We start from the raw sequence: 17147 nt of genomic DNA on the forward strand, positions 1-17147 counted from the left end.
CCAAACGACATTCCAAGCTTCCAACATAATCCATCCAATTGACCAATTACTAAAATCAAATTCAAACATCATTTCACTCAAAGCGGGAAAACCACCGACCAAGAGCAACAGGAAGAGGAGAGAGAGGAAACACAACAATGGAGGAAACCACAACATCAACGAAGAAGAAACCACTCAGTCTCAACCAACGTTATTCTCACGTCCTCTCTGCTTCTCAATCCAAACCTCCTCATCGTACTCTCCTTTTCTCTCTTCAATTTAACCCTAATTTCTGCATTTTTTATGATCAATTTTTCATAATTTGAAGCTCTATTTTTGGTGTTACAGGTGAAGGAAATCAGTCCAAGTTGAAGGAATTCGAAGATGATGTTCCTCATTTCTCAATCGCCGATTCTGATTCTTCTCCTGGTTTGTTCTTCTTAACATTTTGCCCTATTTTGTAAATTTTTAGTTTTTTGGTGTGGGTTTTTGTTTGGGGGATTATTGAAGAATTAATTAATTGCAGATGTTATAGAGTTTTCGAAAGCGAAGGCGAATAGTAATGGAGGTTCTGCGGTTCATGATGATGAATCAATTGGTGGTAGTATCACGCAGGTTTCTGGGTTTAATGATGTTGTGTCTCTTACTGGTATAATTTCTTTCCTTTTTTCCTGAATTTTACAAAACATTGAATTGAATTTATTTATATTAGTATATGCTAGGTCAAGGTTAGGTTTCTTTAAATTAGCTGAATTATTAGGTCAATTTTTTTGGGTGGTTTGGGTTGATCAATTTGGGGCTAAATTAACAGAAAAATCGAAGCCGGAAAAGGTGAAAATTGAAGGAAGGAGACGTCTTTGCAAAGTAGCATGCAAAGATAATGATGATGATAACCAACAACAGGTTAAGGAAGATGATCTCAATTTATTTGATATTTCTGATTATAGCTCACCGCCACCGGTGAAGGATGTGGGTTGTGGGGGGAATGAGATTAGGGATATTCTTAATGATTTGAATTCGAGGATGGAGTTTTTGTCGATTGAGAAGAAGCCAAACCCTAGGCCAGTTGACCTAAAAGCTGTTCCTTTGGTGGATGTTTCGTTGCATGAAGAGAAAGTAAAGGGTGTGGGTCAAAATGATGAATTGGCAGACTCTGAATTTGGTAGTGTTGATTCGTCGTTTGCTAGTGCTTCTGAGTTGTCAAGCTCTTCATCGGGTGTGAAGGGTGGGGTTGATGACAAGGAAGTTGAGAGTGGGGCGTTGAGTGAATCTGATGGGGATAACTTTGTTGAGGAAACTAAACCGAGCAAGAATGATTATAAAGGGAAATCCAGGAATGTGAGCACACCAGTCGAGGAAAAGCCTGTTGTCACTCACAGGAGTTCAGCTTATGCTTTGAAAGATGAGAGTGATGATGATTGTGTAGAGGTGGTAGGTAACAATTGGACTAGGAGAGAAAAGCGGCATGGTGGTTTAGTAGATGAGGAGTATAGCAATTCAACTGTTGTTGAGGTTTTAGATAATGCTAAAGATGATGCTAAAGAGGTTAATACAGTGGATGAATATGCAATTACTCTGACTGGCCCAAGATCAACTTACAAGCTACCTCCTAAAATCGGCAAAATGCTTTATCCTCATCAACGTGATGGACTGAAGTGGCTTTGGTCTCTTCACTGTCAAGGGAAAGGTGGGATTTTGGGAGATGACATGGGCTTAGGGAAAACAATGCAGGTAACATATTTTTTATGTTATTTTTTGGAGTTGCTACTTTTTTGTATTGTCTGTACTTGGTTATTGTTAACAGTTTTTTTTTTTTCCTTTCTACTGCCTTTCAGATTTCTGGTTTTTTAGCTGGTTTGTTTAACTCACGTTTGATAAAGAGGGTAATGATTGTGGCTCCAAAGACACTTCTCCCTCACTGGATCAAAGAACTCTCTGCTGTGGGTCTTTCACAGAAGATAAAAGAGTGAGCTTACTTGACCATGTTAAACAGGGATGTTTGGGTCTAGGAAGGGATTTTTTTTTACCACGTGTTAGTTTGACTTTCTAACTTTTGCTCCTATGCAGATATTTTGGAACGTGTCCTAAGCTACGACAGTATGAACTCCAATATGTGCTTCAGGTTTGGCTTTGACTTGTCAAATTTACATGACATAGAAAGAGGATTTGTGTTCAGATCTTTTAGCTGGGTTTTACTAGTTTTGTTTTTGCGCACACAGTATCTTATAGATGTAAGTGAATTTTTTATCCTGCAATTTGGTTATTCAAACATGGAATCAATTTGACAGTATGTATGGAAGTTAGAAAGATCTAGATGACTTGATTTTCTTATTGTCATTTCAGACATCTATATATGTAAATAATGTAATACATCACTGGCATTAGTTTTGTCTTGTTTATCTTCTTGATTTTTATGAATAATTCTTTGTTTTCCTTGCAGGACAAGGGTATTCTATTAACAACCTACGACATTGTACGGTTTAATGCAAAACAATTATGTGGAAATGACTTTTATGACGATGACGGTGATGATATCCCTCTTTGGGATTACATGATACTGGATGAGGTAAGTAACAATTAGGCAGATCTATTGTTACACGTCATATGTTTGATTGTCTAAAAGCTTACTTCTTTTCACTTTTTTTTTTGCCCTTGTATCTTCTATCTCTCGTTTTCTCTGTCTACATTTTCTGATTCTTCCAACGAACTATCTTTTGGATATGCTCACATTTCTGATTCTTCCAACGAACTATCTTCATGTATTACCTGTAAAAAAAAAAAAAAAAAAAAAAAAAAAAAGTAAATTTAATACTCCATACTGTTTTTTAAAATTTTTAAATTAATGGTTATGGAAGGTTACCAACCAACAAACTTCAACTTTTATCTATACTAATCTGACTGCACTTGGGCCTTTCAAAAAAAAAAAAAATCTGACTGCACTTGGGTTAGTCGCAAGCTGTTTCATTATATTCTACATCTTTATGTCCTCCATTTTGTCAATATATGGAGGTTATACATGCTGCAGGAAGCATTTTTCCTATATATGTATCTTTCTACATTGATATTTATAGAAATCCTTTCATTTACAAATTACAATTCACCTAACAAAGTATGAGAAGTAAGAATGTGTAGCTGTGTAAAAAAAACCTCTTTTGATTTTCTTTCTTTTACTTAATTCCATTTGCGTAAATCTTGGCCCTTTTATATTTTTATTATTATAAATTTATTTAGGGTCATCTTATAAAGAATCCAAGTACACAAAGAGCCAAAAGTTTGCTTGGAATACCGTGTGCCCATCGCATTATCATTAGTGGGACACCAATTCAAAACAATCTAAAGGTATTATCAATTCAATCTCCTAAATATTTTTTGATATGTTGAGCCATGTACAAGAAGTATCTGTGTGATTTCATCTTGATCCTTTTTGCTTCCTTTGATTGAAATAGGAGTTATGGGCACTCTTCAACTTTTGCTGCCCTGATTTGCTGGGTGACAAGAAAGAGTAAGTCTTTCCCGATAATGTAACATCTGAAGGAGGATTATTTCTTATTGCTTAGTTTGAGATTTGGTGTATAGGTTCAGGGAAAGATATGAGCATCCAATTCTTCGTGGCAATGACAAAAAGGCCTCTGAAAGGGATAAGCGTGTTGGTTCAATGGTAGCAAAGGTAATGGTGTTTCAACATGTTTCTATGCCTTTTCATGCTTAATGTGGATTTATTGAGTTATTGTTGATGATGATTTTAATACTTTGGGGGTGATGAAGCAAGCATTTGAATTCCCTTGGGTATTTCTATATTTCTACTGTATAAAAACTTTGTATTTCATTTGGGATGCTCCTTCCTTAGGCAGGGTAATTGGGTTCAGTGGGTTTAAATGTACACATTTTTACCAGGCTATTTTTTATTATTCTGATACACATTGTCTGCCTACAACAAACTTAATAATAAGTTCAGACAGTTCGTGATCCATTTTAAATAAAATATTGCTCAAGTCTAAATTAAGTGAGTCTTTGCATCTTTGGCTTCATATGGAAACAGATGTAACGATAATTCAATCTTTCAATTTTATGTGTTTTTGTGGGTATTCTTTGATAAATGTCTTTGGTTTGAAAAGAAAATTAATTTTGGACTATTATATGTTTTTATTTCCTCATCTTTTATAAGTGACTATTTGATGAATGTAAGTTTAATATGTCTGTTAGTTTAGTACCAACTAATATTGCTAAGAAAAATGTGAGAATGTTGACAAGATGGTGTAAATTACAAGAAGAGAAACAGGAACACATACAGTTAGATAACATCGAATTTACTGGATTCGATTCTGTGCTTGCAGGAGCTAAGGGAACGTATACAGCCTTATTTTCTTAGACGTATGAAAAGCGAAGTGTTTTGTGAAGATGACACTTCAGATAATGCTAAGCTGTCCAAGAAAAAGGAAATAATAGTGTGGTTGCGGTTGACTAGCTGCCAGGTGTAGTTTTTGTAGAGGCACATTCTGAATGATTCTTATTTGAACTGTTAGAGTGTCTAATATTTTCTTTCTTCTAACATATTTTGTGCAGCGTCAACTCTATGAGGCCTTTTTGAAGAGTGAGATTGTCCTTTCAGCATTCGATGGCTCTCCTCTGGCAGCAATCACGGTATTGTATCTTGTCATTTTCCTTTAACTTGGTTTTTCTCCGCATCCTTCATGTTTTGCATTGGCATTGAAGGTTTACCACTGATTATTTTTTGTGAGTTGCGATGTGTATATATATAGAGAGAGACACATGAACGCGCGCGCGCACACACACACACACATGAACGCGCACGTGTGCACACAGACATGCACGCGCACGTGCACACACACACACACAGAGCTACATTCATCCTGTTGGACGCCTGTTTGGTTGTTTACCAGACTAGCAGAGGGAACAAAATGTAATCATAAATTTATGTTGTTAATAGTAGTAGTAACATAGATACACTTTCAACTGTAATAAAATTTGAGTTTATTACTCAACATATGCAACAAGCCAAGCTGCAGTGCCACGCGGCATAATCACATATGAGAGGAGGCGCAAAGGGAACTGTTGGAGGCTATGTTAGTGGAGCAGTGAATTTAGAAGAATGTGACAAAATATGGCAGGGTGGTTGTTAGGATTTATTGTTCACTTTTTGCTGATTATGATGTATATATAAAAAGGGGAGGAAGGGCTGTGCTTGGGTAGCTTGTTTGTGGTATTTGGCAATTAGGGAGTAGTGACCTAAATTCACCCTTGCAGACTTGTGGCCTCAAGCCACTGCTTGTAAGAAAGTTCATCCCTTTATTAATGAAAAAGCGTCCTTACTTCCCTCAATCAGTCTGTTGTTTAAGTTCTATGCTTGGTGGTAGCATTTCGTTACAACATATCTGTTGCTTGATACTTAATGGTGGGCTTTGGTTGCCATTATAATTTCTTGATTGTTTCGTTATTTGGGATATTGAACGCAGATCTTGAAGAAGATATGTGATCACCCTTATCTTTTGACAAAGAGAGCGGCTGAAGATGTGTTGGAGGGCATGGATTCAATGCTTAATCCGGAAGACTGTGGTCTAGCAGAGAAATTGGCCATGCATGCAGCAAATTTGACAGGGGAAGATGATCTTCAGGAGAAGCATGACAATCTCTCGTGCAAGATATCATTTATACTATCTTTGTTGGTCTGTGGACCTCCCATCCAAAGCCTTATTAATAATTAATATTTTTTCTTATGTCTAATATAAAATTGCAATTCTTGCAGGAAAAATTAATTCCTGAGGGGCATAATGTTCTTATATTTTCTCAGACACGGAAAATGCTTAATATCATTCAGGTTAGTTTCATTAATTCTCATCTTCCTGTACTCTGCCTCTAGTACTTGGGTACATGAGGAATTGAGCAACTCTGCACATGATAGTTTTTATCAATACAGAAGAGATCAGCCTGTCGGGGAAGGGTTTTGCATGGAATTTGTGAGTTATGCTTCTTGACAAGGGCTAGTAGAGTGGTAGCATCCTTATGCGGTAGGCTGGTAGCTTGATTTTTACGTGTGTTAAGTAGTGAGTCACGGTTGTTTTTTCTTAAAGAATATAGCTCTGGCATTTTACGTGCATTTCAAGTTTATTGCCTTTGGTGTGATTTCCTGTTGTTTCTGTTTGGCCTTCATAAGCGGGTTCACACTTCTCTTATAATATTCTCAGGAAGCTTTGGTGACTAATGGTTTTGAGTTCCTACGCATTGATGGCACGACCAAAGCTTGTGACAGGCTGAAGATTGTAAATGTCAGGGCTTAATCCTTTTTTCCTTAATAGTTGAATAATTATACATTTTGGAGATAATTCTGAAATTTATATCTCTTCATTCCTGTATAATTATTAGGAATTTCAAGAAGGTCGTGGAGCTCCTATTTTTCTGTTAACCTCTCAAGTTGGTGGTCTTGGCTTGACCCTCACGAATGCTGATCGTGTCATTGTTGTTGATCCAGCATGGAATCCCAGGTATGTGCTTTTTGTAAGCTATTTCATGGATATGAAAAATTTATGGTTTTGTATCCTTGCAAATGCGAAATATGGAAATGGAAGGAAAAGTGAGAGGATATCTGGTCATTGTCTAATCTGACCAGACTCATAGGAGATTACAACTGTTATCTTCCAATATTTTTTCTGACAGTAGAAAATTTTAATGTGTTCTGAATCTTCTGAATTTTGAATTTCCTTTGCGCTTTGTTTTCGAATAGAGGCAGCATATTGAACCAAAATATTTTTATGTATGCTCATAAATAGTTGTCTTGTTTTGAGCAGGTTTCTGTTTCTAAACCCCAAATGTCACCATCAGCTTCTTTGAATTTTATAACATCCATATCCATATACTTTCAGCCATAGCTCTGTCTTTGAATTCCTTATCATCCATGATTGGATATCCTCCCACCATTACCTATTTAAATGCCATAAATGCCTCACCTCTGCCAATTGTAGAATCAGTACTTTTATTTATGGTTATCTGTTTTGCTGAATATTAGAACCTAGTTATTGTTTGTCTCTTGACATAGGGATACAAGTTCTCATTAGTTTGTGTGTTAATGGAAGGATTTAATCATCATAAACTTACTTTGATATGCAAACTGTGAAGGATCATGATATTTTGGGTAAAGGGTAATAAGGGTATTAGTAAATAGCCAATTGTATATCTTGAAGTGGGATTATCCAGAGCAACACTATCACTCTTTGTATTATCTGTTTATATACAACTTCCAAGTCTCATGCAAACATTGGAAACATGTAAAAAAAAATTCTTCTATTTGATCTTTACAGTATGGATAACCAAAGTGTCGACCGTGCTTATCGGATTGGCCAGAAGAAAGATGTTCTAGTTTACAGACTGATGACATGTGCTACAATTGAAGAAAAAATATATAGGATGCAGGTTAGTTTTTATTTTTCTTTCTTGTTTTTGCCATTTATGTTTTTAAGTGAATACCTTGTTTATTTTGGGTTAACATCTTGAACTGTGCTTTAGATATACAAGGGTGGCTTGTTCAAGACTGCTACAGAGCATAAAGAGCAAACACGTTACTTCAGTCAGCAGGTTTGTCTTCTGATTACTATGTGTTGCTCTTGAGCTATTTCTTACAGTCACGATGTTATATCCTTGCTAATTACTCTTTTCAGGATCTTAAAGAGCTTTTCAGCCTTCCAAAAGATGGGTTTGATGTTTCTCCCACTCAGTTGCAGTTGGTTGCTGAACATGGTGACCAGATCTCATTGTAATTTTCTTGTAATCTTATCCAGTGGGCTTTTCTAATTTATGATTTGTTTGCTTTCATTTCATGTTGTGCTAATGGTTGTCTTATATCTGTCAATAGGAGTGACTTTTTGAAAGCCCACATCAAATTCCTGGAATCTTTAGGCATTGGAGGTGTCAGTCACCACAGTTTGCTCTATTCCAAAACAGAACCTACACCAGCTGCACAGGTAGAAGAAGATGAGCCGAGGTGAATGACTACACTCTGTCTGTTGAGACAATACTTACTGTGATATTAGCCATATTGTAATTACGCAGCTATAACTGGAGTACAAGGGAGACTGGGTTTTTTTATTTCTGCATTTGTACGAGTCTTCTCTTATGTAGGGTGATCCTAGAAACCCTTGAATTTTGTTATCTGTAACGAGATAGTAAATCTTTTTCACATTTTTTATTCTCAGGAGAACAGGAAATAAAACATATAGGAGATATGGTTCTTCGTCAACTTCAACTGAGCATTATGTCGCTGGGTATGATACTTCTCAAATATTATGACTGAAATATGTTTTTTTTTTTAATAATGTTTCGTGGCTTTCTTGATATAATGCAGTAAAGATTTGCAGTTATTCTTATTTTAATTTTACCTATCTAGGTCTGAGTATGCATTTAATCCGAAGGATGTAAACCTCCGCAAGATCAATGCTTCCCCACAACGTGATACTAAGCTTACCGAATCAGATATCAAGGAGAGGATTAATAGACTTTCTCAACTTTTATCAAATAAGGTCAGCATCATGATTACACCACAAACATAAAACTTCAAATGCCTAGTTGCACTTGTACTAGACTCTTAGTCGTGGAGACTTTTCTTTTGTGCTGTGCTCTAGATTACTTTGTTTGTCATTTTAATTTTAGGAGCAGATGAGCAATGTACCTCATATATTTCCAACAACCTATTTTTTGCTGATATGCAAACCAAATATTGGCTGGTAGTTGACACACTAATTCATTCGTATGGATTTTTTTTAAGAGCTTTTACGAAGCTATACAACTGTTAAACATCCTATAAAAGTATACTATTGGTTTATAGATCATGTTTTGTCAACTCCAAGCCTTCACTTTTGATTCTCTAATGACTTGTTGATGATTCTTGCCATTTACATTCTTTCAACTGCTTCAGGCTACTGTTTCGCGATTACCTGACAGAGGGGAAAAACTTCGAAGTCAAATCACAGAGCTGACGTTGGAGCTTGAAAATTTAAGAACACCTGAAGGGACCAATCAGGTCATTGACTTGGATGACATTACGGACTCATTTCAGAGATCGTTACATGTATAAAAGCTTGGTGCAGGACACTCTTGTCCTCGTACTGTGGATTGAAGTGTAATTAATGAAAGGGGTACATAAGTGGAGCTGATCAGATGATTTTTTCTATTTTTGTCTGATATAATCATTGGCTTAAACATGGGGCACTGGCTTGCTGCCCTTTGCTGGGAATGGAGTTGAAAGAATGTATTTATTTGCTGAGGCATAATTTTGTTGTATATGCTCTCAGAAAGTCAGAAGTGAACATTGAATTGCTTTGAATGTCATTGACTCTTCATTTCCAGTATTCTGTTATTATTATTCTACTTAAAATTATTTAAATGAAGAGTGGAATGTTTTGATGCTTAGCTTTGGCTGATGAACCATCACAAGATTAAGTCCCCAACCTTGTGGTTGTTTGGTTGAACGAAAGAAACAATATTTTGTAGGAACTTGCTATCCTGTGTAATCAATTCCTATTATGATATGTTTGGGTTTGATGAAATATGGGGGGAACATATAACGAGTAACAATTCTGGTCACTTTCACTGGTTTGGATTTTGAGTAATCAAATAAAGGGAGTAATTTATTTTCCTTAAAATTAGGGAGAGTTAACCACCCCTGTCCTTGGATAAAATTTATCGCATGGATTATTGAAGTAATTTATAGAACTTAATTATATTGAATTTATTTTAGAATCGACAATTTAATTGTTACAATGAATATTCAATACATGCAAGAAAAATTATGATCTGTTACCAAAATTGCAAGATTAACCAATGAAGATAGTGTAAATTTACAATGTTCCCTTTCTTATTGTTTAAATATTGTAAAGAAAATTATGACAATATTTCGGTTGAATATCTTTGAATTCTATTTATGACTTTCGTTTCATATTATGTGCAACAATTGAAATTTTTATAATAGTATCTAAAATTGTTATACATGATGTGAAACGGAGGCAGTATATTAAATTGAGGAAATATAGCTTTGTGAAATATATTTGTCATTAATTGAACTTTGACATAATCATTTTTTTTTAATTATTTTTTATTTTTTATTTTAACAACAGAGGAAATAAGTTTTTTTAGTTACCTACCATGGACATATTGGATTCTTCATGTGGACACCACTCATTGAGGAATTGAAGACTTATCAATAGCCCGTTGACCCGTTGACTTTCTCTCTAAGTATACACTATACAGTGATATACAGTGACCGTGACGAACTAAAGACTGAAAACTGAAAACCAGAAGGCTGAAAGTGAAGAGCAACGACAAGAAGCTAAAGCATTCTTCAGAAACTCATCAATGGCGGCACAACTCACTTCCAGACTACTCCTTCAAACTCATCACCATCGTCATCTTCCTTCCATTTCTCGCTTTCTCTGCTCAGTCTCCCCAAACCCATCTTCATCTTCATCTTCAACAGCAAAGCCATCAATTCCATCTCTGCAACCATCTCACGACGCAGATTTAATCTCCAACATTCTAATCGAACATCACAACCCTTTTCACGCCATGGAATCCTCCCTTCAACTCTACGGTATTTCTCTCTCTTCGTCTCTTCTTCACCAAACCCTAATTCGTCTTTCCCACCTCTCAAAAATCGCCCTTTCTTTCTTCTCTTACTCTCTCTCCTCTCACCCTTCTGCCATTGATGTCACCTCCTTCAATATAATCGTCGATATCCTCGGGAAAGTTCGCCAATTCGACGTCGTTTGGCAGTTGATTCTTCAAATGCAAACCCTAAACCTAAAACCCCAGAATTCTACTTTTTTGATCTTTATTCGTCGTTTGATTGCTGCTAATTTTACCCGGCAAGCGATTCGGGGGTTTGATGATATGCCCTGTTTTACTGAAACAGAGGTTTGTAAAGATGATTTTGTGTATGTGATTGATACATTGTGTAAATATGGTTACGTTAGGGTTGCAATGGAGCTGTTTAATAAAAGGAAATTCGGGTTCGAGGTTTGTGTTAAAGTTTATGCTGTTTTGATTGATGGGTGGTGTAAGGTGAAGAGGGTTGATATAGGAGAAAGATTGTTGAGAGAGATGATTGATAAAGGGATTGAACCTAATGTAGTTTGTTACAATATATTGCTTAATGGGATTTGTCGAAAATCGAGTTTGCACCCGGATGATCGGTTTGAGAGGACGATTCGTGCTGCAGATAAGGTGTTTGATGAAATGCGTGAGAGAGGGATTGAACCTGATGTCACTAGCTACTCTATTGTGCTTCATGTGTGTAGCCGTGCTCATAAGCCTGACTTGACTTTAGATAGGTTGGAGGGGATGAAGGCGAAGGGGATTTGCCCAAGTGTGACTACTTATACGTCGGTTGTTAAGTGTCTTAGTTCGTGTGGGAGGGTTGATGATGCTGAGAGGCTGCTTAATGAGATGATTGAGAGTGGTGTTACACCGAGTGCTGTAACATATAATTGTTTCTTTAAGGAGTTGAGAGGAAGAAAGGATGCCGAAAAGGCTTTGGAGTTGTATAGGAGGATGAAGAAAGAAGGTGTGTGTGTTGCGAGCTTGCATACGTATAATATCCTCGTGCAAATGTTTGTGAAGTTGAATAACATGGAGGTCGTTGAGGAGATATGGAATGATATGAAAGAAGCCGGGGCTGGACCTGATTTAGACTCGTATACTGTATTAATTCATGGTTTGGTCGAGAAAGAGAAATGGAGGGAGGCTTGTGAATATTTCGTGCAGATGATTGAGAAAGGGTTTCTTCCTCAGAAGATCACCTTTGAGATGCTTTATCGGGGGTTGATACAAGCTGATAAGCTGAGAACTTGGAGGAGGTTGAAGAAGAAACTTGACGAAGAGTCCATATCGTTTGGGTCCGAGTTTGAAGATTATCACCTTCAACCCTACAAGAGATGAGATTTGGAGATGATTTTGAGGTGTGTGATTCATGTACTTCAAGTTAGATAAACTGATAAAGTCTATTTTAAGGTTATCAAAATGTCTGATCACTATATATAATGAGTGTTGTCATGTTGTGTAACCATTTGGAACTAGAGGTGTCAATTCAGATAACCTATTTAGATACTGCAAATGCACCTCTGCCAATTGTAGAATCAGTACTTTTATTCATGGCTATCTGTTTTGCTGAATTAGCACTTAGTTATTGTTTGTCTCTAGACATAGGGATACATGTTCTCATTAGTTTGTGTGTTAATGGAATAGTTTACAGACTGATGACATGTGGTGCTACACTTGAAGAAAAAAGGGTAGACAAAATATATAGGATGCAGGTTAGTTTTACTTTTTCTTTCTTGTTTTTGCCATTATGTTTTCAAGTGAATACCTTGTTTGATTTTGGGTTGACATCTCAAACTGTGCTTTAGATATACAAGGGTGGCTTGTTCAAGACAGCTATAGAGCATAAAGAGAAAACATGTTACTTCAGTCAGCAGGTTTGTCTTCTGATTACTATACCTGTTGCTCTTGAGCTATTTCGAGGGTTGATAAGAAGAAACTCGGCGAAGAGTCCATATCGTTTGGGTCCGAGTTTGAAGATTATCACCTTCAACCGTACAAGAGATGAGATTTCGAGATGAATTTTGAGGTCTGTGATTCATGTTGGATAAAGTCTATTATGAGGCTTGTGATCAAAATGTGTGGTTGTAACCATCTGGAACTGGAGATTGATTGTTATGAAAAAATTATGGAATGTGTTACCATCTTCAGCGATGTGTGTATGACAGTCATGAGCTGATTCAATGCTACAGTGTGAAGTATACTAAAAGTGGCGATCCATGATCACTGGTCAGAACGTGACTTTGGGGTTATTCGAAAGGAGCTGAGGATGGAACTTGGTTTCTAGGAAAATATTTGAAGATCACGGCAAGAAACCCGGCTGAAGCTGAAGTAATGGCTATTAGAGGTGGAGTGGTGTTAGCTCTTGACTCGGGGTTGAAGAACATCATTAGTAGAATTGGGTGCAAGCTCTTTGAAAAACACTCTGGAGGATGTGGGAAAACAAGGAACAATGAACAAGCTGCTATTCTTGCTGATATAGGGGAATTCTTCGAGAGATGGCAACTTTAGGTTCAGCTATGTGCCTAGAGAAGCAAATTTCTTGGCTCATTACCTTGTGAATTATGCTCTAAGCATGATGTCAAAAAATGCTCTAAACATGGAGGAGGAAGTGAAGATACATACAGGTGACCCTAATTGCACCAAAGATGCACTTGATGAAGACTTCAGATATAATAACCGTCAATTACAGTAGAGGGCTCTGTTGCTCTTGTTTTTGGATATATCTGACTTCTGTCTATGGAAAAAATACAGATAGAATACACTTGTGATAAAATGTTTTGTGAAGTACTTCCTCCGTTATTAAATCTTTACCCTGTTGTTAATATTTAGGCTGTCCTAATATAGTAATAATGGATAGGTTGGATTTGTCTTATTATAAAATTGATTAATATCAAGTTTTATAAATTTTATGCATACAAAAACAGAGATAGTGGGTTCGCTTGGACTATGCTATGTATGAATGATCTTTTATATTTCATAGGAGATCTTGGTCCATATATTCGTTTTAAAATACTTCTTGAAGAGTTGAAGACCATGAAAAGTCAATTAGACGAAAAATAAATTAGGGACAGACGAAGTAGGTAGTTTTTATTGAGCATGCTCTAGTCGATATATTTGATAAACGTTTTTCGTTTATTAAATGGTTCTTTTGTAAATAAGTAAAACAGTATTAATTGCCAACTCATAAGTATGCTGTCAATTATTGTTGCGTGGCAAGGTTGGTCATTTAACTGAGCCAACAATGAAATAACTCCGTGATAAAGCTGAATTCATCAATGGCGGCCACAGAACCACCACCACCCAAACCAAACATGAACCTCTGCGAAGACCATTTCAACTCCACCCACCGACGACATCACCATTATCGAGGGCTTCGCCGCCAAATTAAATGAAAACCCTATGAATAAAGGGTTAAATTAAGGGCATGGTCAACCCCAAAGGGTAGGGGTGACCATGTCCTCCATTGAAGTAGTTTTCTTGGCTTGATTTTCAAAAATGTTGTTAAAATCGTGGAAATTGGGAAAAAATTACAAGGAAGAGAAAGGAGGAAGAAGTACTTCAATAGAGCAAACAGACTTATGTTGTAAGACTTGTAACTCTGTTTGGTAGGTAAGCATTAAGTGGGTTTCATGACATGGCATTATATGTCATTTATGGCAAAAGTACAATTTTACCCCTTTTAAAGTGGAAAAATTGTCCAAAATACCCCTTAATATGTTTTATTTTCTCGTTTTTATTCATTAAACATTTAAACTGCTTCAATTATATAATCCGAAAAAAATCGTCAACAGCAGGGTTCGAACCTGCGCGGGCGAAGCCCAACAGATTTCAAGTCTGTCTCCTTAACCACTCGGACATATTGACATTTGTGTTACCAAAGCGTATTTTGTATAATACAAAACGGCGAAATTAATGATTTTTTTCATACTCAAATAGCTGATCAGTGACACAGAGAGAGAAAGAGGGGATTTGCGAACTCAACTATGGCGCATCGCCTCACTGGTAACTTTCTTCATCTTCATCATTTCTCCATTTCTTCTTTATTTCCGTCTTTTCGATTTCATCCTCGATTTTTCTCTAATTTCGACGATCGTCATTTATTTGTCAATTCTGTTCAAGAACGATGCAAATTAAGGTTTTCCGATCTTAAACTTCCAATCTCTCTCTTCCACGAATTGATTTCTTTGCGTCCTCTTCCTTCTATCGTAGTTTTCTGTCAGCTATTCACTGCCATTTCCAAATTGAAACGCCTTCAACCTCACTCCACCATTATTTCTTTTTCCAGGCAGCTTGAATTGGTGGGTATTCGACCATTTAGGCCGCATTGATTTCGGGTTTTCAATCATGGCTAAATCTCTTAAACTTGGTTATCCACCCAATGATTATATCAATAACACCTTAATCAATGGTTATATCCTTAATGATAAGCTCCCTCAAGCTGCTCAATTGTTGGATAAGATTGTCAACTTTGGTTTCCAACCCGATATTGTTACTTGTGGTTAAAGGCCTTTGTAGGATCAAATTGCGGTGCAGTATCATCTATTCTGCTTGGTAGCTATTTTCACCATAGTAAGGAGTTTGTTTAAATAATAATCTGGAAGTTTAGATCAGTGAGCCTTTCTTACACATTCTGTTTAATATATGTGTACGAGAGGAGCACTAGCCCTTAAAGTTATGCAAAAAAATGTAGTAACAATCATATATCTTTTCAGATATTGTGAATTTTGAAGGTCTGATTATAATCTAATTCTACTTTAGGAAAGTGATAATTTTTTTTTATTTTTTTTAAAGTATATGTGAGTACTATCCATTAGATAGAAAATTTATATTTACTGTATATTATTACATGCTTTTGTAATCATTTGCATTTTTATAGAGCAAGAAGAAAACTGGTGTTGTAAAACTTACCACATTTAGTTTATACACTACATTCTTTATACAAAAAAAATCATCCAATTAAGGAAAATAACTCCTTAAAATGAATTGAATTAATGAAATTAACAAACCAGTAAGTTTGCTTCATCTTCCAACTTAGCCATCCAAGGCTTCATTAAAATCCTCGACCTTTGAGGTTATGGGTGATTGTAGTCCCCTTGATGTAGACCCCAACAGCATGTTATCAGAAATAAGAGAAAGAAGATCAAGGACACTACTAGATCGAGCTCGCTTGAAGCTTAAAGACTTGAATTTCTTGTTCTTGGAGAAAATATTAGATGAGTTTGTTAGAATCATATAAACTAAAGCTTGTACAACTAAAAACCACCCATGTTTATCAACATGTTATCAATTCAAAACATCTCAAACCTTGCTACCATCATATTTTGCCTAAGAAATTGATTGATCAAAGAGAAATTATTTACTTGTGAAAATACAATTAATAATATAATTGGTGGTTTAACAGTGGTTTATAATTGATGTTTATTCATGTTTTGTTATTAGAAAATGAAATATCCATATTTACATAGGAGGGGACAAGGGAGTGAAAAATATTCACATTTAGAGCCGCCCATTTGACTTTATCATGGCATCTATAATACAAGTGCACGTATTTTTTTTTTTTAATTTAATTATAAAAAATTATATCAATTACTCTCTGTTTTTAAGGTGAGGGTGTGGGTGTGGGTGTGGGTGTGGGTGAGGGTGAGGGTGAGGGTGTAGGAACGTCTCCGGTTGTACTTCTTGGGCAAAAGCTCCTCCTACGAAAAGAGCTAGTAAACCAATGAATATTATTGCCTTCATGTTTTTGTGGGGTTTAAGGTTTTGGTTTGTTTTCTCAATAATAATAAAACAAAAGGGTTTGAAGGTTGATTTGTGTGATTTTAAACCTGAGGTATAAGGGGGTTTATATAGATTCTAAAGAAGTGTTTGTATAAACTTGAGACTCTAGAATTGATATTATTAGGCTACTAATTCGTATAAGATAAACTTTTACAATAATTGGTATTTTACTCAACCTCTAACTCTAATGTTGGCATGTTGCATGCGTGTATACTGTATATATAGTCTTTACTGGGTATGATAATAGTTTGTTTTATGTACGTACAAAACCAGAATTTTTATCCCCTACAAAATAATATTATTAGGAATTAAGATAATTTTTTAGACATCGGTTATGCTACAGAGTATCTAGCTATATAGATTTACTTAATCTAATTCTTTTTGTTTGCCCAATTTGTTTTTTGCACCGTCTCAATCTAACAAGATATAGGGTCATTGTGTTTTAAAATATAATCGTATATTCGTTTTTAAAGTATTAGATCGATTTCATTAGCATTATCTTGAAAGATTTCAAATAGCACAATCTGTAATGAATCGAACTAGTATGTACTCCGTATATATTAAATAACACTAGAATATTCTTATTTATTAGAATTTAAAAAAATTATCCGTAATACTTTATCTGATGTAACACACATTCGGAATTTCGGATATACCCAAATTTCGCAAACACAACAAAGAGAAAGTTTATCTTAACTCAGGGACTCAAGGTAGCAAAGTCATCTTTTAATTACTACGAGTAGTAGTTTTAATTTGGACCTTGTCACTTTCTACTCCATTAACTTTCT

At 35.8% G+C, this 17147-nt stretch overlaps 2 protein-coding genes and 1 non-coding gene across 4 annotated transcripts; 2 read left to right on the forward strand and 1 right to left on the reverse strand.

Moving 5' to 3' along the window:
* The first annotated feature begins 29 nt into the window (after positions 1–29).
* LOC110736611 (protein CHROMATIN REMODELING 24-like) lies at positions 30–9496 on the forward strand. Its single transcript, XM_021916875.1, has 23 exons — positions 30–234; positions 328–408; positions 506–628; positions 791–1710; positions 1815–1945; positions 2047–2101; positions 2420–2545; positions 3211–3318; positions 3426–3481; positions 3556–3646; positions 4314–4451; positions 4543–4620; positions 5454–5663; positions 5744–5815; positions 6183–6263; positions 6361–6479; positions 7293–7404; positions 7498–7566; positions 7650–7744; positions 7844–7972; positions 8184–8252; positions 8375–8507; positions 8903–9496. The coding sequence occupies exons 1-23, from the start codon at positions 138–140 to the stop codon at positions 9059–9061; spliced, it is 3252 nt and encodes a 1083-aa protein (XP_021772567.1). The 5' UTR covers positions 30–137; the 3' UTR covers positions 9062–9496.
* A 409-nt stretch (positions 9497–9905) lies between these two features.
* On the forward strand, positions 9906–13557 carry LOC110736612 (pentatricopeptide repeat-containing protein At2g13420, mitochondrial-like). 2 transcript variants are annotated; one of them, XM_021916877.1, is made up of 3 exons: positions 9906–11939; positions 12233–12293; positions 12387–13557. In XM_021916877.1, the coding sequence occupies exon 1, from the start codon at positions 10339–10341 to the stop codon at positions 11917–11919; it is 1581 nt and encodes a 526-aa protein (XP_021772569.1). In that variant the 5' UTR covers positions 9906–10338; the 3' UTR covers positions 11920–11939; positions 12233–12293; positions 12387–13557. The 2 variants fall into 2 exon arrangements, with proteins under 2 accessions (XP_021772569.1, XP_021772568.1); XM_021916876.1 differs by having other exon boundaries at positions 9907–11939; positions 12226–12293; positions 12387–13556.
* An 806-nt stretch (positions 13558–14363) lies between these two features.
* On the reverse strand, positions 14364–14445 carry TRNAS-UGA. The gene has a single exon. It is a non-coding gene; the product is annotated as a tRNA-Ser (tRNA).
* Positions 14446–17147: the final 2702 nt, after the last annotated feature.

Source organism: Chenopodium quinoa, unplaced genomic scaffold (genome assembly GCF_001683475.1).
Source record: "Chenopodium quinoa cultivar QQ74 unplaced genomic scaffold, ASM168347v1, whole genome shotgun sequence".
In the NCBI taxonomy this organism is placed as follows: Eukaryota; Viridiplantae; Streptophyta; class Magnoliopsida; order Caryophyllales; family Amaranthaceae; genus Chenopodium; species Chenopodium quinoa.

Excerpts from the sequence above, each read along its gene's own strand:
- LOC110736611 (XM_021916875.1), top strand. The coding sequence starts at position 138 with ATGGAGGAAACCACAACATCAACGAAGAAGAAACCACTCAGTCTCAAC. Across the intron at positions 4,452-4,542 it reads TGCGGTTGACTAGCTGCCAG|CGTCAACTCTATGAGGCCTT; the intron begins GTGTAGTTTTTG and ends TATTTTGTGCAG. Across the intron at positions 4,621-5,453 it reads CTCCTCTGGCAGCAATCACG|ATCTTGAAGAAGATATGTGA; the intron begins GTATTGTATCTT and ends TATTGAACGCAG.
- LOC110736612 (XM_021916877.1), top strand. The coding sequence starts at position 10,339 with ATGGCGGCACAACTCACTTCCAGACTACTCCTTCAAACTCATCACCAT.